Below are 27112 nucleotides of genomic sequence, written 5' to 3'. Positions count from 1 at the left end.
TCTCCACCACCTCCCGCGGGAGGGCATTCCAAGCATCCACCACCCTCTCCGTGAAAAAAATACTTCCTGACATTCTTCTTGAGTCTGCCCCCCTTCAATCTCATTTCATGCCCTCTCGTTCTACCGCCTTGTTTTATGTATGTTCTGTTCAATCCTGATTTGTATGTTTTATTGTAATCCTTTTTGGTTTCAATTGGAACATAAATGAGAAAAATAAATATAGATTGGTTCTACTACTTTTGATTGACATATAATTAGAAATAGTGATAGAATCAATGTATTGAGTCTATGTAGGAAGAAAAATTAAGACCTTCATTTTAAAAATAAATTTTACCAGAACCTTTATTGTTGTACCAGTTGCAGACTTCTCCTGCAATATTTACTAAAAATGTAAGTTAATTTTAAAACAGAGAATTTATTGGCAAAAATTAAAGTAGATAACTCAAGAAATGAAAATGTTGTAAAAATAATATTCAAATGAGATCAATGAATGCCTGACAGAAATATTACAATTATTATTTGAAATGATAGCATAGATGTTGCCTGATGTACAATACCATATTTTAAGGCCTGTTTTAGATAGATCGTAGAGAGAGGAATCGAGTCATCCAGGTCTGGACATACTCAGTTCCCACTGTGTTTTACAAAAGGCTATTCTGAATACCTGAATACCAAGAAGGACTCCAGCAAATATATGAGTATTTGCCGGTATGGGCAGAGGGAACTGCAATTAAAAAAAGAGCATCCCAAGTTCTTCTATTTGTTTTGCTTCAGTCAGAACATTGCAGGTTCCTGAGGAAATAAAAGAACAAGCCTGTCATATGGTGACTTCAGGGATACAAATAAAACTCAGCAGATACCAAGAGGTTGGGGTGGAGGGTGGTGGGAATTGGGTAGTCATTCAACTATCGGTCTTGTAAGGATCAAAACTGAAGACAGCAATGTCAAGGTGGTAGAGGCTATCACCATGATTAGATTTTGGACACACATGGGAAAGATGGAAGACAGTGATAGGAAAAATATTGAGAAGCAGGGAAAAGATATGGGAGGAAAATATAGTGGAAATTGTACATGCTAATCCACTCAAACATGATGAAGGCAGATCAAACCAATCGATTTGATGCTCATCTACATTGATTCAGCTGACATCATAGAATCACTTTTTTTTGATCTTGAAGGGAAGTCTTGCCTCACCAATCTAATGCATTTTTTTGAGGGGGTAAGCAAACATGTGGACAATGGGGAGCCGGTTGATATTGTATATCTGGATTTTCAGAAGGCGTTTGACAAAGTGCCGCACGAAAGACTCCTGAAGAAATTGCAGAGTCATGGAATCGGAGGTAGGGTATTATTATGGATTAAGAACTGGTTGAAAGATAGGAAGCAGAGAGTAGGATTGCGTGGCCAGTATTCTCAGTGGAGGAGGGTAGTTAGTGGGGTCCCGCAGGGGTCTGTGCTGGGTCCGTTGCTTTTTAATGTATTTATAAATGACCTAGAGATGGGAATAACTAGTGAGGTAATTAAATTCGCCGATGACACAAAATTATTCAGGGTCGTCAAGTCGCAGGAGGAATGTGAACGATTACAGGAGGACCTTGCGAGACTGGGAGAATGGGCGTGCAAGTGGCAGATGAAGTTCAATGTTGACAAGTGCAAAGTGATGCATGTGGGTAAGAGGAACCCGAATTATAGCTACGTCTTGCAAGGTTCCGCGTTAGGAGTTACGGATCAAGAAAGGGATCTGGGTGTCGTCGTCGATGATACGCTGAAACCTTCTGCTCAGTGTGCTGCTGCGGCTAGGAAAGCGAATAGAATGTTGGGTGTTATTAAGAAGGGTATGGAGTCCAGGTGTGTGGATGTTATAATGCCGTTGTATCGCTCCATGGTGCGACCGCACCTGGAGTATTGTGTTCAGTACTGGTCTCCGTATCTCAAAAAAGATATAGTAGAATTGGAAAAGGTACAGCGAAGGGCGACGAAAATGATAGTGGGGATGGGACGACTTTCCTATGAAGAGAGGCTGAGAAGGCTAGGGCTTTTCAGCCTGGAGAAGAGACGGCTGAGGGGAGATATGATAGAAGTGTATAAAATAATGAGTGGAATGGATCGGGTGGATGTGAAGCGACTGTTCACGCTATCCAAAAATACTAGGACTAGAGGGCATGAGTTGAAGCTACAGTGTGGTAAATTTAAAACGAATCGGAGAAAATTTTTCTTCACCCAACGTGTAATTAGACTCTGGAATTCATTGCCGGAGAACGTGGTACGGGCGGTTAGCTTGACGGAGTTTAAAAAGGGGTTAGATAGATTCCTAAAGGACAAGTCCATAGACCGCTATTAAATGGACTGGAAAAATTCCTCATTTTTAGGTATAACTTGTCTGGAATGTTTTTACGTTTGGGGAGCGTGCCAGGTGCCCTTGACCTGGATTGGCCACTGTCGGTGACAGGATGCTGGGCTAGATGGACCTTTGGTCTTTCCCAGTATGGCACTACTTATGTACTTATGTACTTATGTACTCTAATCTGCAGGTTGTGTCTGTCCTGTGATAGCTTTATGAAAAGAAACATTAGCCAGGTCATATGTAGCAAGCATTAACAACATAGACACAAAATGGGAACAAACCCCCCCCCCCCCCCTTGATTAATGAGCCCCTTGTGATACTGAAGAAGAAAGCCCTGTATGAGTAACATGGAAAGCATCTTTCACCATATTCATATAATGAATGGCAAGCTGTTATTGGGATTTTCTAGCTCTGTGTTCAATTAAAGATAAAGAGAAATATCCTTTGGTTCTTCAGAAAAAACATTTGGAATGGCTGGAGCAACTGCAAAGAGTTTAATCCAAATATAAAATGTACTAGTTTGCACTATAGAAATCACATAATGGCTCTGTTTGAAGTTCTGTGAGATATATGCAAAAATGTTTTAGTGCACAAGGAAACATATGGGCACAGCTGGACGCTGCATGAAACTTTATTAATAGAAATCCAAATGAAGTATGTCAAATGGGATATTTCCCCGTTTACTTTGATTACTCTGATCTAAACAAATGACACAGCTTTTTGCACTCTAAATAACAATCCAGAGCTTTAGATTAATCAAGCTGAACCATCTTGATTGAGCGGTTTGTTTTGAACTCCTTCTACAAAATCCTGAGTGGTGTAGAACAAATAAAAGTAAATCGATTGTTTACTCATTCCAAAAGTACAAGGAAGTTATGTGGAAATATTTTTAAAACAAATAGGAGGAAATATCTTTTCACTCAACAAATAGTTAAGCTCTGGCATTCTTTGCCAGGGGATTTGGTAACAGTGGTTAGCATATCTGGGTTTAAAAAAGGTTTGGATAAATTCCTGGAGGAAAAGTCCGTAGTCTGCTATTGAGACAGACAAGGGAAGCAACTGCTTGCCCTGGGATTTGTAGTATGGAGTGTTGCCATGATTTGGGTTTCTGCCAGGTACTTGTGACCTGACTTAGCTACTGTTTGGAATATAGGATACTGGGCTAGATGGACCTTTGGTCTGACCCGGTATGGATATTATGTTCTTATGAAATTTTGAACATTCTGTGAACATGCTATGATAAATTACAAATACACAGTAAGATTAATATTTCATTTTGTGAGTTAAATTCCAAGCTCTCTGTTGACACTTATATGTGAAATACACCCAAATGTTGGTAAGTAAAGTTTGTTTTGAAAATTGTATTTGTTTGTTTGGGTTTCTTTTTACTGCTGCTACAGGGTAGCAAACAAATTACAGATCATTCCACTTTACTGGATTCGCTCAGTACCTATGAGACCATGCTTCAAGAGTTGTACTCCACACAAAATAAACCAAGGTTGATGTTGCTTGAATGTACATTTTGGGTTGCTGTTTGTTTTTATAGCTGAGTAAGATTATTACTTCTGTTGCATTCCACAGCCCTGTTAATGCCATACACAAGAATTGCAATGTTCAATTACTGTGCTATTAGTCTTTTACAATTTAATAGAGGAATGTTCATGTATTTGGTTCATAGCGAGTCACATTCAGGTACAGTACAAACTTCCTTGTCCCCAGAGGAATCACAAGGAATGTCAGCAGGATATGACTCCTGGCTTTGCAGGGTTGGATGACAAGCATAAAACATACTATTACTACTACTTATCATTTCTAAAGCGCTACTAGACGTACGCAGCGCTGTACACTTGAACATGAAGAGACAGTCCCTGCTCGATAGAGCTTACAGTCTAATTAGGACAAACAGGACAAACAAAAGATAAGGGAATGTTAAAGTGAGGATGATAAAATAAGGGTTCTGACCAAGTGAATAAGGGTTAGGAGTTAAAAGCAGCATCAAAAAGGTGGGCTTTTAGCTTAGATTTGAAGACGGCCAGAGATGGAGCTTGATATACCGGCTCAGGAAGTCTATTCGAGGCATATGGTGCAGCAAGATAAAAGGAACAGAGTCTGGAGTTAGCAGTGGAGGAGAAGGGTGCAGATAAGAGAGATTTACCCAGTGAACGGAGTTCCCGGGGAGCAATGCAGGGAGAGATGAGAGTGGAGAGATACTAAGGAGCTGCAGAGTGAATGCACTTATAGGTCAATAAGAGGAGTTTGAACTGTATGCGGAAACGGATAGGGAGCCAGTGAAGTGACTTGAGGAGAGGGCTAATATGAGCATAACGACACTGGCGAAATATTAGTCGTGCAACAGAATTTTGAACAGATTGAAGAGGAGAGAGATGGCTAAGTGGGAGACCTGTGAGAAGCAAGTTGCAATAGTCTAAGCCAGAGGTGATAAGAGTGTGGATGAGGGTTCTGGTAGTGTGCTCAGAAAAGAAAGGGCGAATTTTGGTGATATTATAGAGAAAGAAACGACAAGTTTTAGCAGTCTGTTCAAATGCTGAGAAGGAGAGGGAGGAGTCGAAGATGACCCCAAGGTTACGAGCTGATGAGACAGGAAGGATGAGAGTGTTATCCACAGAAATAGAGAATGAGGGAGGAGGAGAGGTTGGTTTAGGGGGAAAGATAAGCTCAGTCTTGGTCATATTTAGTTTCAGATGGTGCTGAGACATCCAGGCAGCAATGTCAGACAAACATAGACATGGAAACGTGTGTGTGTGTGTGTGTGTGTGTGTAGTTTGTGATGTGGAAAAGTTTTTCCCTCCTCCTGATTTATCCTATTATATATTTGTCACACTGAATGGTTTCCGATATCTAATATTACACAGATGGAACATAGCTTTAAAATTATACTCTGTCTGTTGTCAGTCAGATATTGTCATGTGATTAAAGCTCAAACCTTTAGCAACCCTGAGTGTGGAGCCTTTGTAGGAAGCAGAAAATAATATTCTGGAGGTTGTAAAGGGGTCCCGCTTCCTCCACTCTGGGTTGGGGCCGGCAGCCCTGTTAAGCTCACAGGTTTCCAGCAAAGAACCAGACTGCCATACGGACTTAGGACTAAAGTGCTTTATTCTCAATTCAGTTCCACTCTCAAAATTGAAATGCAGTTCACAAACAGGGTTCAGGCCGGGTTCCAAACTCCAGCCAACATTCAGTTCCTTAACAGTTCAGGCCCACTTCCTTTGCACTACCTTCCCCTCTCCCTCAGAAGGGCTCAGTCAAAGTTTAGCCTGCTGTTCTATACATCCCAATAAGTCAACCCTTTCACGAACAGTCTCTTCAAAGCAAACCACTACTTAATGCCCCTGTCCTCTTCACAGCACCCAGGAGGACCCTGTACCAAACAGGGCTGGCAGCTTTCCTCCTACCTCACAGCACCACACCCCTGTGGCCTCTCACACTACCTTCATGTGCTGGACAGGGCTACATTTACATTCTCACACTCCATGGCAGCTTACTCTTCCCCCACCCCAGGGAAGCTCCAGTGGCAGGCCCTTTCCGTCCTCCACCTACTCCATGGCAGCTTCTCTCTCAATCAGGTTCCTCTCCCTCCTGGTGGCTGGGAGCCACCCAGAAATCTCTCCCCCTCTCACAGCTGGAGGGAATTATATACCGGCGATGAGCTTCACCTCCCCTTCTCCCTCTAGTGGGGAAGGGAGTAACTGGCTCCCCTAGCACTGAGCCACTGCTCCCCCTGCTGGGGTTGGAAATCCATTCCACCCTTTTGGGGCTACCCTCCTCTCTCCTGCTTGCAAGGGCTTCTGGGAACTGTAGTTCAGGGACTAGCTGCTTCTCTGTGGGGCCCCGAGTGCTAGGTTTGTCACAAAGTATAAGACTTAAAGGGCTCCTTTAACAAAGAAAGCAGTGCTACAGATTAGCAGTGTGCTGAATGCGAAGAATCCCATGGACTTCTTTGCATTCAGAGCATGCCAATTGGTAGCGCCGCTTTGTAAAAGGAGCCCAAAGTAAATAAATAACTACAAACTGCCCACAAAAAATTGAGGGGCCCTATTACTAAGCTGCATAGGCGCGTTGATTTTGAACTACTGCCTGGCTACCACGAGGCCTGGGTGGTAATTTCATTTTTTACACATGTCGACTAGGTGCGCTGGAAAATTTCCAGCGTGCGGCACTAACCGGGCAGTAATCAGCATTGTAAGACCATTACTACCCGGTTAACGTGTGAGACTTTACCGCTAGGTCAATGGGTGGTGGTAAGGTCTCAATCCCAAAATGGACACGCGCCAATTTTTATTTTGCCGCACGTCCATTTTCGGCCAAAAAAAAGAAAAGAATCCTTTTTTGCTGGCACTCTGAAAAATGGAGCTGCGTGCATCCAATGCACACATCTACACCAGCACAGGCCATTTTTCGGCACACCTTAGTAAAAGGACCCCTTAGCCAGACAAAAAGAGGCAGAACAGGAGGTGATCCCGGAGTGTGGTTTTATTTTGACGGGGCAGCAGAGATATTTAGCACTAGTTAAAGTTAGGTCACACAAATAGCAGGCCTAGAGTTATATGGATAAATTTATCCAGGTATGTTTAATGGAAAATACATTTAGATAAGTTCAGCTGAAATTTTCTGACCACCAACTTACTGAATATTGATCTCAGTGATTCACAGTAATGATTAACAAGAAGCAAAGGCCTAAAATTCAAAATCTAGTTAAAACTTCAAAATATTGAAGACAAAAAATATTTTCATTAAGCATTGTTCATCATGACATAAAAAGTCCTGCCATATACTAGAAAGTGAACTTAAGATGACCATGTAGCTCACATGTTCTTGATCCATTCAATTGAGCCACACAGCATTAGTGTGAACAGATGTATGATTTCATTAATGACTTCTTTAAATCAAGATTAATGGATTACACTAGATGGTTGAGATATATTCTACAAAGCTGTTACAATGCACATACACAGCACCCTATACATTTTTGCAGCAAGTAGAAGAAAATCCTATGGCAATATAGCACATTTCCTTAAATTTCCAATTTAAACTGTCATTTAAAAAAACAATTGGCATGATATTCACCAAAAGTACTTATCTGCACAGCAACAGCTGATATCCATGTAAGTGCCCTATCCATGGATTTTCAGTGGCACCATATGGATAGGGCAGCTGAAAATTTGTAATGGTCCACCCCGGTACTATTCATATAATGTTGGGGAAGTGTGAAGATGCCCATCTAACTCTAACGTGAAGCTAACGAGATAGTGATCAGTCCAGGAGAGAGGAATAGGGGCTAGGAACCTGGGAATGCAGAGACTAGAGAAGAAGGTGATAACTAAGTCCAAAGTGTGATACTCAGACAATTAACTCATTGGTGTAAACTGCGATCAGAAAAAAAGAGAAAGAAATTGACAGGATGGAGATGGGATATCTACACATCTATTGAAATCACACAGAACTCAAAAATCCAGAGAGTGGGTAGATAGATCTGTAAGAGACTGATAACACAGATTCCATTGATCTGCAGACAAGGAAGGGGGACAGTAAAAGAGAGAGAAAGATAGGGGAGTGAGAATGGATCTTGACTGTGAGAACCTCAGGGTAAGGTCACATCTGAGCCACTTCCTCTATATGCAAAGCCACAAAATAGATGATCATGAGGCCCCCCTCCCTTTCTAGATGCACAAGATTTAAAAATAACATCATAATCTGAAGGAAGCTCCGTTGTGACTCTGGGCAAATCACTTAACCCTCCATTGCCCCTGGTACAAAATAAGTACCTGAATATATGTAAACCGCTTTGAATGTAGTTGCAAAAACCTCAGAAAGGCGGTATATCAAGTCCCATTTCCCTTTCCCTTCCCTTTGATGGAGATAGCTTTGCTCTTCCTCCTGCAGCCAGGTCTCAGTAATGCAGAGGAGCTGGCAGCACGACTGTGAAAGATACTCTTTGATGCTAGCTGTCTTAGATTTAATTGCGCTATAGTTTAGTAATGAGATGGTTAGTATGGCATTGACTTAAGACGACTGGTCATGAGTGAGCAGGATCAGATATACTTGCCATGGGCAATCCTGGTATGGACAAGACAGCCCTGACTGGCATTCCCAAATGACCACAATCTCGTGAAAAGGATAATCGTCAAGGAAGAGGGCGCTGGTCACAGCCAAAGTTGCCAAGCAGACAGTTTCTCCATTCTTTTTGTTGCCTAGACAAACCATATTCACATATTGTAAAGAGTATGTCTTCAATTTGTTCACTTAGTAGGGAATTCTATATATGGCGCCTAACGTTATGCGTGATTTCTGCGCCGAGTTTTTGGTGCGATGGGCCAAAAAGGCAGATCCACGTGAAACTATACTTACATGCACAGAATTGCACCTAAGTGCTTCTGAGCAGATCTGAAAAGTGGGCATAATGATGGGAAGGACATGGGCAGGTCAGGGGCGTTCCCTTAAAAATGTGTGCAGTGTTATAGAATTAGGGGGATCCGTGTCTAATTTGTGCGCTGGGATTTACATCTGGTGTAAATCCTCGCATCCAAAGTTAGGCATGGAGTGCAGCACTGCACGCTGTTCTAGAAAGGGCACCCATCCTTAGGCGTCCTTTATAGAATATCGTTTTGCACCAATTTTTTCGGCACCAGTATTTTGGTGCCATATACTGAATGTAGCCCCTATTGTCCAGAGCATAGTCTTCTGGCATTTAACAGGATTAAACCTGTTGTACTAAGAAATGCTAGTATCAATTCACCTTTCTCCTCAGCTTGCATTTGTCAAAAACCAGCAAGTCTCAGTCCCATGTCACGTGGTCATGTTCCTTGCAAGTGTAGGATATTTTATTTATTTGCATTTGTATCCCACATTTTCCCACCTATTTGCGGGCTCAGTGTGGCTTACAATACGTTGTAAATGATGGAAGTACAATTAGTTGCAGTACAATTATGGGTTACATTGTGATGAGTTATATAAGACAGAGTAAATTCAGGATATCATTAGGGGATAGAACAGTGGGATATAACAGTGGTGAGTTGAGAGGGGGACAAAACAGTATCGAGGGAACATGGAGGTCTGACAATTTTATCTGTGGGTAGGGTTAAAGAGTGGTGAGAGCGCGGGAGAAGAGATTACAGAGAGTGTATTGGTGCGTGACTATTAGATTGTATGGGCTTCATGTGTTTTGATCCTTGCCGTAGATTTTCTCAAAGAGATAAGTCTTTAGTAGTTTGCGGAAGTCGGTCAGTTCATAGATCGTTTTTAGGTTGCGTGGTAGTGTATTCCAGAATTGTGTGCTCATGTATGCGAAAGTCGATCCGTGCAGTACTTTGTATTTTATGCCTTTGCACGTAGGGTAATGGAGATTGAGGAAGGTTCGGGACGATCTTTTAGCGTTTCTGGATGGCAGGTCTATTAAGTCGGACATGTATGCAGGGGCTTCACCGTCAATGATTTTGTGGACTAAGGTGCATACTTTAAAAGTGATGCGTTCCTTGAGTGGTAGCCAGTGTAGTTTCTCCCGTAAGGGTTTTGCACTTCGTATTTTGGTTTTCCGAAGATCCCAGGCAGAAGACATTTGAGAGGTGGATATAGCATTAGCAGTTGAGTCAACTGGTGGAGGCATGTCAACACGTCAGATGCAAATATGGAGTGGCAAGAGCTATTGTATGGCAGTTTCTTTTCTGTTGGCATCACAACTTCAAATCTCAAGGCTTGAGATTCAAACCTTCCTACTTTGGACCTTACAAGATTAACTGGAAGGAAGAATAGGCTGCCATATTTGAAGCTTCTCGAGAATACTAGGATGGCAGAGAGGTAAACTGTGGCGGGACAGGCTCAGGTGCTGCAGTGAGTGGGGAGGAATGAATTGCTCCAGGGGAGAGATGTTGGGAGGTAGAGGAATGTGCTAAAAAAAAAAACCTTCCCTCTTAAAAATGATGCCTCTGATATTTGTAAAGTCTGTCCAAGCATCTGAATTCAAGGCTCACCATGGTGAGGGTGGGGGAAGGGAGTGCAGTTTCATTCATAGCACTTTACGTCAGCTCAGATGATCTCCTGGAGGTAAGTGTAGCTATAGCTTTGAGTATTTTTTCTTTAAAAATTTTAAAGCTGATGTGGGTTTAGTTTGTCTGGCTTTAAAAAAGTTTCAGTAGCTGCAGGCAAGTAGACAAATCACAACTTCCCACATAATCTCACTGGAAACATCATTTTACATACATATTAAGAGAGAGACATCAAACATGTATTTTTAATTACTTCACATTTATCATTTAAATTTTCTTACAATTAATGCCAGTATTGTTTCAGAAAGAATCTATTCCATCATTATTATGCAAAGATTGTAAAAATACAATCCAAAATATAGTCCTCTGTCTCTTTTGGAAAAGAAGAGTGGTATATCAACAGGCTTATTTTCGAAAGAGAAGGGCGCCCATCTTTCGACACAAATTGGGATATGGGTGTCCTTCTCTCAGGGTTGCCCAAATCGGCATAATCGAAAGTCGATTTTGGGCGTCCCCAACTGCTTTCCGTCGCGGGGACGACTAATGTTCCCGGGGGAGTGTCGGAGGCGTAGTGAAGGCGGGATTGGGGTGTGCCTAACAGATGGGCGTCCTCGAGCGATAATGGGAAAAAAGAAGGGTGTCCCTGAGGAGCACTTGGGTGACTTTACTTGGTCCATTTTTTCTTACGACCAAGCCTCAAAAAGGTGCCCGAACTGACCAGATGACCACCAGAGGGAACTGGGGATGACCTCCCCTGACTTCCCCAGTGGTCACTAACCGCCTCCCACCTCAAAAATAACAACTTTAAAAACTTTTTTGCCAGCCTGAAATGTCATACTCAGGTCCATTGCAGCAGTATGCAGGTCCCTGGGGGGAGGAGGTATGTGTGTGTCAGTGGAGGCATAGCGAAGGCATGGATGTCCTTCTTCCAAACATTTTGGACGTCCTGAACTGCCCCCCGCCCAAGGACGGCCAAATTTCAAGGGGTGGAGTGGAGGAGTGGCCTAGTGGTTACAGCACTGGTCTTGCAATCCAGAGGTGGCCGGTTCAAATCCCACTGCTGCTACTTGTGATCCAAAATCCAAATAAATAAAGGGGTGTCGGAGGAATAGTAAAGGCATGGATGTCCTTCTCACAGAAACATCCACATTTTGGACATCCTCAACTGCCGTCGCAGGGATGGAGGCATAGCAAAGGGCGTCTTTCACCCATACTCTAAAAAAAAAAAAAAAAGATGTCCCTGACGAGCACTTGGACGTTTTCACCTGGACTTGTATGTTTCTAAGGTTGTAGATGGCAATTTATTTAAGGTTGTAGATGGCTATTATACACACAGCTTGTCTGCATGTATGAAGCAGTCTTTGACATGCGCAGAGCAGCCACGCATAACGCATGGCTGCTCTGCACTGGCTTCCCCTCCTTAGGAAGGAAATCATGTGCAAATGAGCTAACATTGAGCAGCTCATTTGCATGTGATTTCTTTCATGCATGCCCGTTCCTTTCCGAATCGCTAAGGGATCGGGAAGGGAAGGGCTTTTTCCGTTCAGTTAGTGCATCAGTTAGTCCACTGCAATGCCCCCTAGGGTGCCTGGCTGGTGTCCTGGCATGTCAGGGGCCCCAGTGCACTACAAATGCTGGCTCCTCCCACGACCAAATCAGTTGGATTTGGTCATTTTTGACCAAAAACCGGGGACAACCATCTCTAAGGTCGACCTAAATGTTGAGATTTGGGTGTCCCCGACCGCATTATCGAAACGAAAGTTGGATGCCCATCTTGTTTCCATAATACGGGTTTCCCTGCCCCTTCGCAGGGACGTCCTGCGAGGATGCCCTCAGGAAAACTTGGGCGCCACGTTTGATTATGCCCCTCTTTGTGAAGAAACAGTTTGGACATTTTATGAACTTGAGTTATTTAACTGGACATTTGGACACACACAGATTGTATAATTAAACCTCAATTTAAAAAACAAACAAACAAGCAAGCAACATACACTTATAAAGAAAAATGAGCACATTCAAACCAAAGTCAGAAAATAAACAATCTAATGAAAAAATAGAAGAAATGCTCCATTAAACTACAATCTAAAAGGAGGGCAAAGAGAAAATAAAGGAATCATAAAAGGCAAACCTGTGAAGAAAAAGGTATTAAGTTTGGCCAGCCAACAGAAACATCTTAACAACCTATTCATTATCCCTCACTTCCCAGTTGGAGTGGAAGTCTTAATTGTTCCGGAACAAAGAAAACATAATGGAATAGATGAGTGGCCTAATGGTTAGTGTAGAAGGTTGAGGACCTGGGGGACTAGGTTCGATTCCCGTTGCTATCTGACAGTCAGCAGTGGGTTGAGATCCTGGGGAACCAAGTTCAATTCCCTCTGTAGCTCCGTGTAACCCTGGGCAAGTCACTTAACCCTCCATTGCCCCAGGTACAATATATAACTTGGATTCTGAGCCCACTAGGGACAATGCAAAGTTCCTGTAATAGAAATTGTAAACCGTGTAGTCACCTCAGGGATCAATTGCGGTATATCAAGTGCTATAAATAAAATAATTAACCCCTATATATTTTACTAAATATTTACATGGATAGTGAAGAAAGAAAGATGCACCTAAGCTATGCATGTCTTCACACAAAGCTAAACAGAGCTTTCAATGATCCTGGGTAACTCTACAAAATCTGGAAAAATCCAGATTTTACACCTATGAAACAAAGTTTGTGAGTTTCAGAAAATATAGACTCAATTTCGCAGATTCTATGTAGCGCACCTAGAAATCCTCACCAAAATCGGTGTGGATTCTATAACAATGTGTGTAACTTAACAAGCTTAACAAGCTGAGCGCTGATAGCAGCATTTAACAAGCAATAACGAACACTAATTGGCACTGATTAGAATTTACAAACACAACTCACTAAGCATATTCTATAACGAACTGCGCCGAACTTCTACCGTACACAGACAAAAAGGTTATGGGCAGGGAAATGGGTGTTTGGTGGGCATTCCAAAATTTACACATGCAGTTATAGAATATGGCCCAGTGCGCCTAAATCTACGCGCCAGGATTTACACCACATTTGCAATGGAGTAAATGGATATGTGAAATTTCAGGCGTTGATAAATATATAAGTCATACTGGGACAGACCGAAGGTCCATCAAGCCCAGCATTCTGTTTCCAACAGTGGCTAATCCAGGTTACAAGTACCTAGCAAGATCTCAAAACAGTACAATACATTTTATGCTGCTAATAAGCAGTGGATTTTCCCCAAGTCCATTTTAATAATGGCTTATGGACTTTTCTTTTAGGAAGATAGCCAAACCTTTTTTAAACCCCGCTAAGCTAACTGCTTTTACTACATTCTCTGGCAAAAAATTCCAGACTTTAATTACAAGTTGAACAAAGAAATATTTTCTCTGATTCGTTTTAAATTTACTACTTTGTAGATTCATTGTGTGCCCCCTAGTATTTTTGGAAAGAGTAAACAAGCGATTCACGTCTACCCATAAGTACATAAGTACGTAAGTATTGCCATACTGGGACAGACCAAAGGTCCATCAAGCCCAGCATCCTGTTTCCAACAGTGACCAATCCAGGTCACAAATACCTGGCAAGATCCCCCAAAAAGTACAAAACATTTTATGCTGCTTATCCCAGAAGTAGTGGATTTTCCCCAAGTCCAAATTAATAATGGTCTATGGACTTTTCCTTTAGGAAGCCGTCCAAAACTTTATAAAACTCTGCTAGGCTAACCGCCTTTACCACATTTTCTGGCAACGAATTCCAGAGTTTAATTACACGTCGAGTGAAGAAACATTTTCTCCGATTTGTTTTAAATTTACTACTTTGTAGCTACATCGCATGCCCCCTAGTCCTAGTATTTTTGGAAAGTGTAAACAGACACTTCACGTCGACCTGTTCCACTCCACTCATTATTTTATAGACCTCTATCATATCTCCCCTCAGCCGTCTTTTCTCCAAGCTGAAGAAACCCAGCTGCTTTAGCCTTTCCTCATAGGGAGGTCGTGCTATCCCCTCTATCATTTTCATTGCCCTTCTCTGCCCCTTTTCTAATTCCACTATATCTTTTTTGAGATGCAGTGACACAATATTCGAGGTGCGGTCGCACCATGGAGCGATACAAAGGCATTAATAATGTCCTGATTTTTGTTTTCCACTCCTTTCCAAATAATACCTAACATTCTATTTGCTTTCTTAGCCGCTGGAGCAGAAGGTTACAACGTATCATCAATGACTGCACCTAGATCCCTTTTTTTCTTTTCCATGTTTTATTTTGTTTGATTTCTATTGATAACCTTTAAGAGTGGACTAACACGGCTACCACATCTCTCTACTTCAGTTTGTCAAATTGTGCCATTACATCCTCCAGGTTTATTGAGATTTCATTCGTCAGTTTTGAATACCATTTCTGGCACTAAGTGTATTCTACAATCGGCGCCTAAATCTCCCTTAAAAAGTTTCTAATCTGATCTCAGTCTGTTGTGTCTTATTTTGAAATTCCTCGATAAATGCTGAAGAACTTTAGAATACTGTAATAAAATGAGGAACTCAATTTTATCAGGACTTTCTCAGAGCAACTCAAGACACAGATATTTCTGACCGATGAGGAATGCATTGGCATCTCTAACGTTTAGCGCCCTACAATTTTAGCGTGCGCCAAAAACTTGAGCACGCCTTAGTAAAAGACCCCCTTAAAAAATTGTACCTCCCTTCCTCCCTCAAGAGAGATATTAGATGACAAACTGCTCAATGATCTCAAAGTGTAATATATTTTAGTAGAATTTTAAATATCCGTAGGGCCCTTAAGCACACACAAAACATTAACTACTTTGCAAATTTATGAATAAAGCACATCCTTTATTAGCATATTTAGTATTCACAGCTGTCACTGGGGAAGCCTGGCAAGATAGATTGGAGACCCAAATATATGATTAAACATGTCTCAAGAGGTTTGTCAGACAGTTACAAAATATGTTTTTTGGAATTACTTTTGATGTGAAACTGCTCAAGGGTTTTCCAGGGCAGTTTTTTTTCCCACATTAATAATAAAAACAAGCTTAGGCAGGTAGCAGCATGTATCTAAGTTCCTTTTCAACTTTATTTAGCATTTTTGGTTAAGCTTCATTCTGCATTATTTAGTGCATTTGCATTTTTCTCTATTTGTCCATCAATAAACCACTTTGAGGGTAGTGCAGTATGTTCTATTCATTCTTTTCTTTTTAAATGACACCCTTTATTCATGCATTTCTTTTTAACCTACCTTTCCATGACACAATCGAAGCAGAATCACATTCCACCTTTCATGTGTAATGTAATCTCCGTTCTGCGCACACACTGAGTTCCCTGAAAAGTCACAGCCAGTTCAGTGCTCCGTTGAATATCTGTACACAGTACAGTAGCACTAGGTACATAGGAAAACTCTTTTGGATTATCAAGTGCATTTCAATACAGACTTGTAGTAAACTGCTATTGAATCGAGACCAGTGTGCAGTTTTGGAACTAACATTAGTTTTCTCCCCTGGGATTGCCTCTCTTTATTATGGCTACAAATATGTGCCTTGTGAGACCACATATGTACTTTTGTTAGCTGAAAATCCACTTTGGTGTATCCACCCACTCCACCTTTATAAACCCTATTTTTTCTGTAGTTCCAAGCTAAATATTTGAATATTTACCTCTGTTATTTGCAAAATCACATTTTCTTCCAAATGGAATTTACTACATTCCTCGGAACCAGCACTATGCTGGAAAGTTTTGCAAATGACTTCCTGTAAACGCATCATAAAGGAGAGGAAGAGCCATATTTGATAAAACTAAGAAAAAATACCAGATGAAAACAACTTGCCAATGATCACACGTGGAGGGGCATAATCGAACGTCGCCAGCCAAATAGATCGCTGGCGATCTATGTTGGCGACGGCGCTACAGCTGGCCGGAACCGTATTATTGAAAAAGATGGCCGGCCATTTTTTTTCCGATAATACGGTTTAGCCCGGCCAAATGCCGTGGAGTTCGCCGGGTTTGAGATGGCCGGGTTTGTTTTTCAGCGATAATGGAAAGTTATGTCTCTTGCATTCTTCTCTTCAGGTCCAGGTGGGTCAAGACTAAACGTGACCATGAGGGACGTTTTTTATTTCTCCATCTCTTCCTAGACCAAAGTGAGGTTATGTTAGCATCTGTATATGCTCCCAATGAACATCAGGAAATCTTTTACACTCAGCTGTGGGAAGCCCTTTCCTCTTTTGTGCATGGTAAATTAATCTTAGGGGAGCAACCTCAATGATACATTTAATCCTTCACTGGATCGTTCTGGTCAGGCTTCTGTGGGTTCCTTTTCCCAGGTGTTAGGTCTAGGTGACCCCTTGCGTGTTTCGCATCCTTGGGATCAGGACTATACTTACTACTCCTCCACTTATGATACATACTCCCGAATTGACTACATTCTTCTTGACATGCAGTTGATGGAGGAAGCCCCAGTCTCCAATATTGCAAATATTACTTCTTCTGACCACGCACCTGTCTGGGTTCATATTTCATCCCTTCAAGAGGAGGCTAAGGAAAAGAGATGGACATTAAACACTCTTTTATTATAAGATGAAGACATTCTAGGAGGTTACCAATTGCTCTTAAAAGAATATTTAGAATTTAATCTTCACTCAGGGCCCTCTCTGGGTATTGTTTGGGACACCTTGAAAGCAGTTTCTAGAGGTTATTTTCTTCAAAAAGCAGTTAAGCGAGCTCGCCTTCAACAGGCTCCACTTGCCCGGTATTTGGATACTATTAGGTGTTTGGAATCTTGCTATAAAGCAACCAATTCAATTTCTACTTCGATGGAATTGCAAGCAGCCAAATTGCAGCTGGACGACATTGAAGCAGATTTGCTAGTTGTGATTTGCTCGGATGCGACAGAAACTGCTTCATTATAAGCATACTAATAAAGTTGGGCTTTCTCCTCCTCTGAAGCTTCATAAATTATGGGTTGATCGAACCAACCTTCGCTTGAAAGATGCTAGTGGCAGCTGGCTGACCAAGTCGTCCCAGATTCGTCAACATTCAGGATTTTTACCAATCTCTTTATTGTCAAGATGTTCATATTACCCCTGGTGCAATCGATACTTACCTATCTTCCTGTTCCCTTCCCACTCTTACTGTGGATAAGTGTGAGGACCTAGACCGCCCAATTACCCCAAAAGAGGTTCAGCAGACTATTAAAGAACTACCTATGGGTAAATCTCCTGGTTTGGATGGGTTACTACTACTACTTTATCATTTCTTTAGTACTACTAGACATATGCAGCGCTGTACACTGGACAAGAAGAGGCAGTCCCTGCTCAACAGAGCTTACAATCTAATTATGACAGACAAACAGGAAACAGGACAAATAAGGGATAAGGGGGATTACTAAGGTGGGAATGATAAAACATGGGTACTGAACAAGTGAGTAAGGGTTAGGAGTTAAAAGCAGGTTACCGAATGATTTTTATAAATGTTTCGCTTTTGACTTGGCCCCTCTACTTGCTGAACTCCTTAATGATGTGTGCTCAGGGGAAGTGTTGCTCCCGTCAATAATGGAGGCGTGGATTGTTGTTATTCTGAAACCGGACAAAGACCATACTGAGTGTGCCTCCTATCATCCTATTTCCGTATTGAACACAGATGTCAAACTTTTGGCCAATCGGTTAGCAACTGTTTTGCTTATTTTTCACCCTGATCAAGTTGGCTTTGTGCCTCGTCGTCAGGCCATGGACAACGTCCACCGGATGGTCAATTTACTTTTTTTTGCTAAACGGGCCCAGATTTATTTATTTGTTACATTTGTACCCCACATTTTCCCACCTACTTGCAGGCTCAGTGTGGCTTACATAGTACCGTAAAGGCATTTGGCAATTCGGTTGATAACAAATACAAGGTTATGTTGTGGTCAAATGAGGTAGGTGTGAATCAGGCGTCATGGGGTCAAAGGGAATGAAGATTGTAAATTGTTCAATACAATCATTGATTATGCTGTGTTGCTGGGTGTGGGGATTTACGTTGGATCAGTGGGATGGGCCTTTTTGAAGAGGTGAGTTTTTAGTGATTTCCTGAAGTTTAGGTGGTCATGGATCGTTTTCACAGCTTTTGGGAGTGCATTCCATAGTTGTGCGCTTATGTAGGAGAATCTAGATGCGTAAGCTATTTTGTATGTGCCTTCTCAGATTGAATGCTGAGAAGGCCTTTGATCGTGTTCACTGGCCCTTATGGGCCCTCTTTTTGTGGCTGGGTTCAGGCTTTCTACTCGTCTCCTAAAGCCTGTGTGCATATTAACAAAGGGAACTCAGCTAAGTTTTCTTTAACTTGGGGGCACTCATTAGGGCTGTCCTTTACCCCCCATGCTCTTCACCAAGGCAATGGAGCCATTTGCAGTTGTGGTCCGTTCTGATCCTGATATATCAGGTGTCACTATAGCTGGTAGGGAATATAAAATGGCTCTTTTTGCAGATGATGTCTTACTTTCATTATCCTGTCCTTTGGTTTCTTTCCCCAATCTCCTGCGGTCTCTGGATTCAAAATTAACATGAGTAATTCGTAAGCCTTAAATGTGACTTTGCCGCGGAGAGTTTTGGAGTACTTACAGTCCTCTTTTCCTTTTCGTTGGGCTACATGTGGCCTTAGCTATCTGGGGGGGGGGGGGGGGGGGGGTTCTCAATTTCCTCCTACTCTGATTTGTTTTCTGCTAACTATCCTGCTTTGGATAAGGATATTTATCGAGATTTGGAGCGTTGGGAAGGTCTGGAGTTGTCATGATTTGGTCGGATAGTGACAGTTAAAATGAGTATCTTGCCTCATTTGTTATATCTGTTTCAGGTCCTTCCCCTTCGTTTGTCTCAAGGTTTCCTCTTGCAGTTGCAATATCATATTATCCATTTTATTTGGTCTGGCAAGAGGCTGCATCTACCCCGTTCCTACTACAGCGATAAGAGGCAGGGTGGTTTGGGAGTACCTAATCATTTCTGGTACTACAGAGCAGCTCAAGCAAAGGCAGTTCTGAAATGGTACCAGGTACTTCCTCACAAGTTGAGGGTTCACTTGGAACAAGAGTCAATAGCCCTTCGACCCCTAGAATCACTAATGTGGCTTCCTCGTAAACACTGGCATTTGCCTGGTGGGGAATGCCCCTCTATAGCCACCACTTTTTATTATTGGACTGGTTTGTTTATGTCCCAGGATCAAATCCTATCCCATCTTACACCTATAGCTTTCAACTCTTTGTTCCCTCTAGGTATCACCTCTGGGCCATTTTCCTGTTGGGGTTCGTTGGGTCTCAAGACATGGGATCAGATGTTTTATGATGACAAGTTGCTTTCCTTCCTACTAGGAGTTGCCTAGTGGTTAGTGCAGTGGACTTTGATCCTGGCACACTGAGTTCGATTCCCACTGCAGCTCCTTGTCACTCTGGGCAAGTCACTTAACCCTCCATTGCCCCTGGTACAAAATAAGTGCCTGAATATATGTAAACCGCTTTGAATGTAGTTGCAAAGACCTCAGAAAGGCGGTATATCAAGTCCCATTTCCCTTCATTACAAGAGGAGTATCTGCTTTTGCCCCATGATAGATTTGCCTATATTCAATTATCCCATTTTCTCTCCTCGGCTTCTATTCGCTCAAAGATTTTCTGGGAAGACTCTTTTTAGAAAGACCTATGTGCAGATTCTCAGAGTACTTGTAGTTTAATAACTTGTTTATATAAATATTTTTGTTCTTAAATGCTGGCTTATACCCTACACCATTTGAACTGGCAACATGAGCTGGGGCTGGCTGAGGATGAGTGGAAATCATTGGAGAACACGCTGTTGAAGGTGTCTATTTCTGTACCCTTTAAGGAAAATGCTGTCAAGGTTATGTTTAGATCATACCTCACTCCTGCCTGCCTCCAACATATTTTTCCTAGTTCCTCATCCTTATGCTGGAGGAAATGTGATGAGGTTGGCACTATCAGACGTATTAGTTGGTTCTGTGTGAAGGCCGGGGCTTATTGGAGAGCGATCCAGCATAGACTTCAGCCCTGCTGATCCCATGGGACCCAGTGTTCTTCTTGTTCCTCAAGAAAGTGCCTGGACTTAAGCAGCCCCAGGCTCTTCTGGTGTGCTATGCTATGTGTATGACATGAGTTACCCTAGCGGCCTACTGGAAGCAACAAACTGTTCCTGCTTGGTAAAGTGGCTTAATAAGTTATGGTATATTTATGATATGGAACGTCTGTTAGCTGTCTGTTGACATTCCCTACACAAGTAGGACGTTATCTGGGAACCTCAACACTGCTCAGCCTAAACGTCTGTTTTGTAGTCTATTATGCTAACTGCCCTTTCTGGGTTAAACATTGCGGGGGTTTGTGGGGATAGGGATTTGGGGTGTCTCTTCTAAAAATTTGTAAAAGGTTTAGAAGTTTCATAGTTTTATCTGTGCAACCAAGGGTGGCAGGGAGTTCATCACTGGTCACCCTCAGTCATGGGGGTGGGGGGGCTTTTTGTTATATGAGTTTATAATAGATATGATGTTCTTCTGTTATTGTCTGTAACTACTTTCGCCTTTTGGTTTTCAATAAAGACGTCTTTAAAATTTTTTAAAAAAGGGCGGATACAGAGAGATAGAGGTTGAAAACTTATTAAATTACATTTTATTAGTACATATTCATAGATACGTAGCTGGAATTAAAACAGCCTTCAGTTGGCTTAATTAAGAAGAAAATGCAATCTTAAGACGCAATCATACAAAGACAGACAATGATGGCAGATAAAGACATACAGCTCTTCCAGTCTACCAATCAATGAAGTAAGTCTAAGTGCTTCGAAAACACGCCTCTACATGTTCCGCCTCCACTTACACCTTATGATGTTTATTTAGATGTTTTAATATACTGTGTTGACATTGTGAGCAGCATACTATGCCATAATGTGTACTGTTATTTGAATATGTTTACTGCTATAATTATCTATTGCCTACGTCTGACTTATTATAACTGTTCACTGCCTTGGGTGAACTTCTTCAAAAAGGTGGTGTAAAAGAATCCTAATAAAGTTATCTATTGCAGTAGAAAGTTGTAATTTCCAAACCAATTACTTAATGTCTCTTTCTAAACACTAGCTCCCAGAACAAAGAGAAGGATGAAAGAGAAAACAAGGACAGAAAGTCTGGACCAACTAGTTTAGTCTACTTTACAATGTGAGAAGTGTGTAATATGCGGCAGGAAAACATATGAACTGTCACAAAACTAATGAAAACAATGCAAATATGTTGGGCTTTGAAACCTTATTCAAAGCCTTAAATTGGAATCTGCAACAGGTTCTACAGCCAATAAATTTGGAATGCCCCTCTAGGAACTTTCAAACAAGATTATTTATGGGTGGAACCAGACAGAAATTAATTAAATAACCTAATTACTAGCGCCCATGGCACTGTAGTGGAAAAAACTGAATACAATACCATGAAAGTATGCAACTATACCAACACATAATTGGGAAGGTTTAAAATCCTTCCAACAAACAGACAAACTTAAATGCCAACGCTGTTTAGGAAATAAAAGGAAAGCTAACACTAGCATTTGTTTTATTAAAGCAAGATAAATGGCCAGTAAAAAAGATTTATCTATTTTTGCCAGCAAAATCCTGGCAAAGCAGAAAAGCACAAATTAAATGGATATATTGTACTCATCCAACATGGACAATTAAAATCAGTCCCTGTTCACTGCAGTATTCTGGACACACTGGCCTACAATCTTTTCATTTTTGTGGGAATCTTAAATGATGGGGAATGTCATGAAAGGGAGAAAAGAAAAGAAGGAAGAGAGGGTCCTGTTACATTAAAATCTCAGAACGAGGAGAGGCTGCAGGAAAGCACCTAGAACAGTGATTTTCAATCATTTTCATCTCGTGACACATAGACAAGGTGCAAAAATGATCAAGACACATTATCAGTTTTTTAAGGATATTTTTATATTTTTATTTATTGCATTTGTATCCCACATTTTCCCACTTCTTTGCAGGCTCAATGTGGCTTACAATACATCATGGATAGTGGAAATATAATAGAAAAATAGGCATTTAGTGTTACAGGATATGTTTTATCATTTAACAAACGAATATTAAGATTGTATTTAAAGTTCAATAATTAAAGTTTTAATCACTGTTTTATCTTTACAGTCACAAATAACATGCATTGAAAAATAATTTTATCCCACCACCTCTTATTTTGAAAAAAAAAAATAAATCTATGCTTGGTGATGTTTCATGATGACCCTTGTCCAAGGACGGATGGCTGACAAGCATACCCTCAAGTCCTCCTCCCGTGTTTGAAGCCGCAACCTGTTTCTGCTCTTCATTGTGTTCACAGCAGCCTCACACAGGTAAGACACTGAGAAAGGAAGACGTGCTTTAATCGCCATCTTTGTGAGGTGGGAATATTCCACTCGGATAGACAATCAGAATGAGGCCATATCTGTTGATGACTGTTTCAGTTTCAGTGTTCTATTACTTCTGATTTCTGTCAGCTCATCTTCTTCTGCAACCGTTAATTTTGCTGACTCACACACACTTAACACAAACGGATCTCTCACCTAGTCCAAGGAAGATGCATCAAGGGATGGGAAATACTTTTCAATGTTTTTTGTCAGCAGTGACAAACTTTGTAGAATTAAATTGACAAGAGTTTTGGCCAGTCTGCAAATTTTTGTCAGTTCAAACATATCAACTTTGTTCTCTTTTTTGATTCTGGCTCCCCAGAGTGTTAGCTTTTCCTTAAAGGAGATAACTTTGTCAGTACAGGTAAAAATGTTCATTCTTTTCCTGGTTTTATTATGTCTGTGGTATTATTTAATCACTTATGTGTTTATTTACTTCTATGTACTTGTTTTTTACTATTTGATACTGTGATTTTTATATGTTTACTAACAGGTTTTTTTTTGCCTGTGATGCAGCTCTGCAAAGGGCGAAACACAGCCTGTGTCAGGAATCTGGTTCTTTTATCTATTGTAGCGAATAAAATTCTTTTAAATGTAAGATTTTCTTCAGATCTGCTTATTTGCTTTTAGCACATTGAATCTTGCAGATCGCCTGCCCTATTGTTTTCTGGGAACACCAACTAAGGGCAGTTACGCATGTAACTGTAAATTAGTGCCAATGAACACCAATTATTGGTAGTTAACGTCAATTAGCAGCTAATTTAACAAGTTACATGCGTAACTGGCACTATTCTAGAACCCGCATGTGCAATTTGCATGCCGAGCATCACTTTGTGTGCCCAAGTCTATAGAATTAGCGGGGATAGTGCAGTACCAATGAAATACCTATGCACAGCTAGTATTATTGACACAAGGAAGTTAATTTTCAAATAAATGTACCTGGGTAACTACAGGACACATGCTATAAAACAGCCTGCAGTACTTTCTTTCAGGGCAGGTCCAGCAAGCAATGTGTGGAAATTTTATTTGGAAAGCCCTATGGCTGTTTTAGGGTTCTGACCTTGTTTCTGCTACATAGGAAGTGCAAAATCTGTAGGTACACAAGCATCCACGGTACCTTTTGGCCCCCCAAATTTTAAAGGAAAACTCTCTGCACAGAATATCCCCAAACATGAAGGAAACCATAACAATGAGGCCAAATTTTAAAGAATTCCGCCCATGCTGTTTCTCAATCAGGCCACATACTGGAGTCAAAATGCTGCTTGAATTTCATACAATTAACAACTGGTTAGCAGCTGTGAGCTCAGCATTATTTGTAAGGATCATGTGATTAAATAAGTATTTTTAGAAGGTGCTTGACTTAATCCAATCCATCAGAACATACTGCAGCAGGATAAGATATACTCCAAACAGTTCTTAAAACCAACAAGGAACACACTGCAGTCAGAAAGGCTTTCAACAGGATATCAGTTAGATTTAGCAAAGTAAAGACAATAAAACGCCTGAAGTACTATTTGTGCTTTCTACCTAAGGGGTCCTTTTACAAAGGACCGCTAGCATTTTTAGCGTGCACTAAAAATAAAAATGTGCTAAACATTACAGACGTCCATATATTTCTATGGGTGTCTCTAGCATTTAGCGCACACTAATCATTAGTGCGCCTTTGTAAACGACCCCCTAAATTTACTCTAGGCTTCTATATCTGATTTCTAGTAAAGTGTGTGATGGGTCCTGCCCCGATCTGTGCTAAACCCAGAGAACAGCTGCCTGGTCAAAGCCCTTGCAGTCTACATGGCAGACCTTATAGACCTACCAACGAGGAACACAAAAAGGTCAGCACGCACATACCTAAATCTCCACTACCCTAGCTGCAAAGGAATAAGATATAAAACAACATATGCATCCAGCTTCTCTTATATAAGCACGCAACTATGGAATGCACTTCCAAACGTCATGAAAACAATGCACGAACAACAAACTTCCAGAAATCGTTAAAAACCAACCTGTTCATAAATGCATATCAGAATGATCCAACCTAAACACCTGAAACCTGCAACACAATCGGAACTCTTACCAGAACTGGACAAAACTTAACTCTCTCTCCTTGAATACTTAATATACACTTAGGCATATTTTCAAAGCACTTTGGGAGGCTAAGTTCCATAGGTTTCTATGGAACTTTGGGAGGCTAAGTGCTTTGAAAATGAGCTTGTCTGTCATTTATGAACATTAACACTATACCACTCTGTATTTCTCTTACCGGAATTGGCGATCGCCATCACGGTACTATGTAAGCCACATTGAGCCTGCAAATAGGTGGGAAAATGTGGGACACAAATGCAACAAATAAAATAAAAATAAATAAACAGTATCTTTGTCTCTAACATGTGTTCCTTCACTAATGACAAAACAGGTCCATGCCTACAAGGTACTAGTGTCATTCCAGACATATACAGCTGGGGCCTGATATTCAAAAGATTTATGCTCCTAACTTTAATGTTTAATACAACTTGCTACACTGCCTTTTCTGATGAGCAGGTCAAGAGTTATGCTCCTATATGGGCCTCTCTGAACATTCACTACAGTCGACTGCCTAAATTTATGAGCATAAAAAGAAAATGACAACAGGGCTGGATTCAGGGCAGATTAGGGATAAATTCTATATATGGCACCTAAAAAAAAAATCTGTGCCGAAAAGTGCACTGTTCTACGAGCCATGCTTAAAGTTAGGTGCGGTTTATAGAAGTTTGGCGTGGCCATTTGTAACAACTGAAATGTGGTGCAAATGTACACGTCTACATTAGGCAGGTATCCCCGTTATTCTATAACAATGTGCATTAATTTTAAGAATGTTCCCGTTCCGCATATGACCTTCAGATTTCCATACTCTCCTTTTCAGATCTTGCGTAAAAATTTCAGGCACGGATCCTGTGCCTAAATTTATGCACGCAAATAACAATTAAATTTAATTAGGGCCAATCATTGCTTGTTAAAGCCAATTATTCATTGGCATTAATTGGCTCATTAGTCAATTAAATCGCACGCCCAAATTGGGCATGTGCCCAAATTTGCGCACGCAACCTATGGTGACTTTTGTAGAATGAGAAATTAGGTCCTACCTGCTAATTTGCTTTCCTTTAGTCCCTCCGGACCGACACACAATGACTGGTGGGTTGTGCCTAAATCCCTCCAGTGGTCAGCTGCTCAATCAGAGAACCTTTTTGTAACTTGGGCATGACTGAAACAGGTCTAAATAAAAACGGCCTTTTTAGACATGGACGTTGCTTTCCATTTAAAAATCGTCGTTGTATGTCCTATTTTTGGGCCCTCCCTAGCCCCGCTCAAAACAAGCCCCCCTTACTATTTGGACAAACTGCAGTGTGTAACATCCAAATTCTGACTCTCCACAATTGGGATTTAGACTTTTTAGCAGATGGATTTTTTTAAGGCATTTTGAGGTGTCCATCTGTTTTAAACATGAGCACCTTAGGGTACCAATAAATAATAATTTGGACTTGTCTAAGCTGTAAGTAAATTGGGGTTCTGAGAGGTAAAATGTACAAATGTATGCTTTCATTGTAAGTGGGAGATGCCATTTTCAAACCATGTCTAGATTGTAAAAATACCAATGTCCCAGCTCTGGGGCTTGTGATGTAGGATTTTAAGAATCTATCCAGAAGATACCTTTACTTACCTCTGAAAGGACAGCCATTTTTTTTGCCACTTCTATTTGATAAAGGCGTACCCACTCCCACGGAACAGTCAGTATCATGCAGAGAGCCAAAAGGCAAACAAATCCCTGTAACCAGGCATGGAGCAGCCCAGCAACAGTGACTGGAGAACTTGGAGTCCGGGCAGCAGCTCGCCTTTTCACTTTGGCCTCAGAATGAAGCACAGGTCTTCGGCAGGATAGTGAAATAAGGATGGCTACAAACAGAAGAATGGATGCTGCCAACAAAATCTTAGAATAGATGTTCCAGGTCTGAAACGGTGATTCCAAGGACCAACAGTACAGAGGAACAGGCTCTGGATCAGGCGTTCCCAGAATAGTGTGTTTCAAGTGTATGATCTTCTCCAACAACCATGTCCTGATGGAATCCATTCTAGCTACTACATTGGAAATCTTACACATAGCAAAGTTTTCTTAATATTCAAATGCTGGGATTTTAACCTGAAAGGAAACAGAAATATATATTTCAACACCGAGGCTGTGCAATATTATCCATCTTAATTATTTAAAATTATACATATGCTACAAATCTAAAATGAAAGGTAGCTCACAGAAACAAAGACACCCCAAAAACAAATAACATAAATAA

The 27112-nt window shown here is 41.1% G+C and overlaps 1 protein-coding gene across 1 annotated transcript in view; it reads right to left on the bottom strand.

Moving 5' to 3' along the window:
- LOC115476245 overlaps nucleotides 1-27112 on the bottom strand; it is an 85707-nt gene that overhangs the window by 27740 nt on the left and 30855 nt on the right. The window contains exon 2 of the mRNA XM_030212517.1: nucleotides 26488-26964. Coding sequence (XP_030068377.1) covers nucleotides 26488-26925 — 438 coding nt within the window. The 5' untranslated portion in view covers nucleotides 26926-26964. The remainder of the gene's footprint in view (nucleotides 1-26487; nucleotides 26965-27112) is intronic.

This window comes from Microcaecilia unicolor, chromosome 8 (assembly GCF_901765095.1).
Source record: "Microcaecilia unicolor chromosome 8, aMicUni1.1, whole genome shotgun sequence".
NCBI classification, from domain to species: domain Eukaryota; kingdom Metazoa; phylum Chordata; class Amphibia; order Gymnophiona; family Siphonopidae; genus Microcaecilia; species Microcaecilia unicolor.
This window is presented reverse-complemented; position numbering and strand designations above follow the sequence as displayed.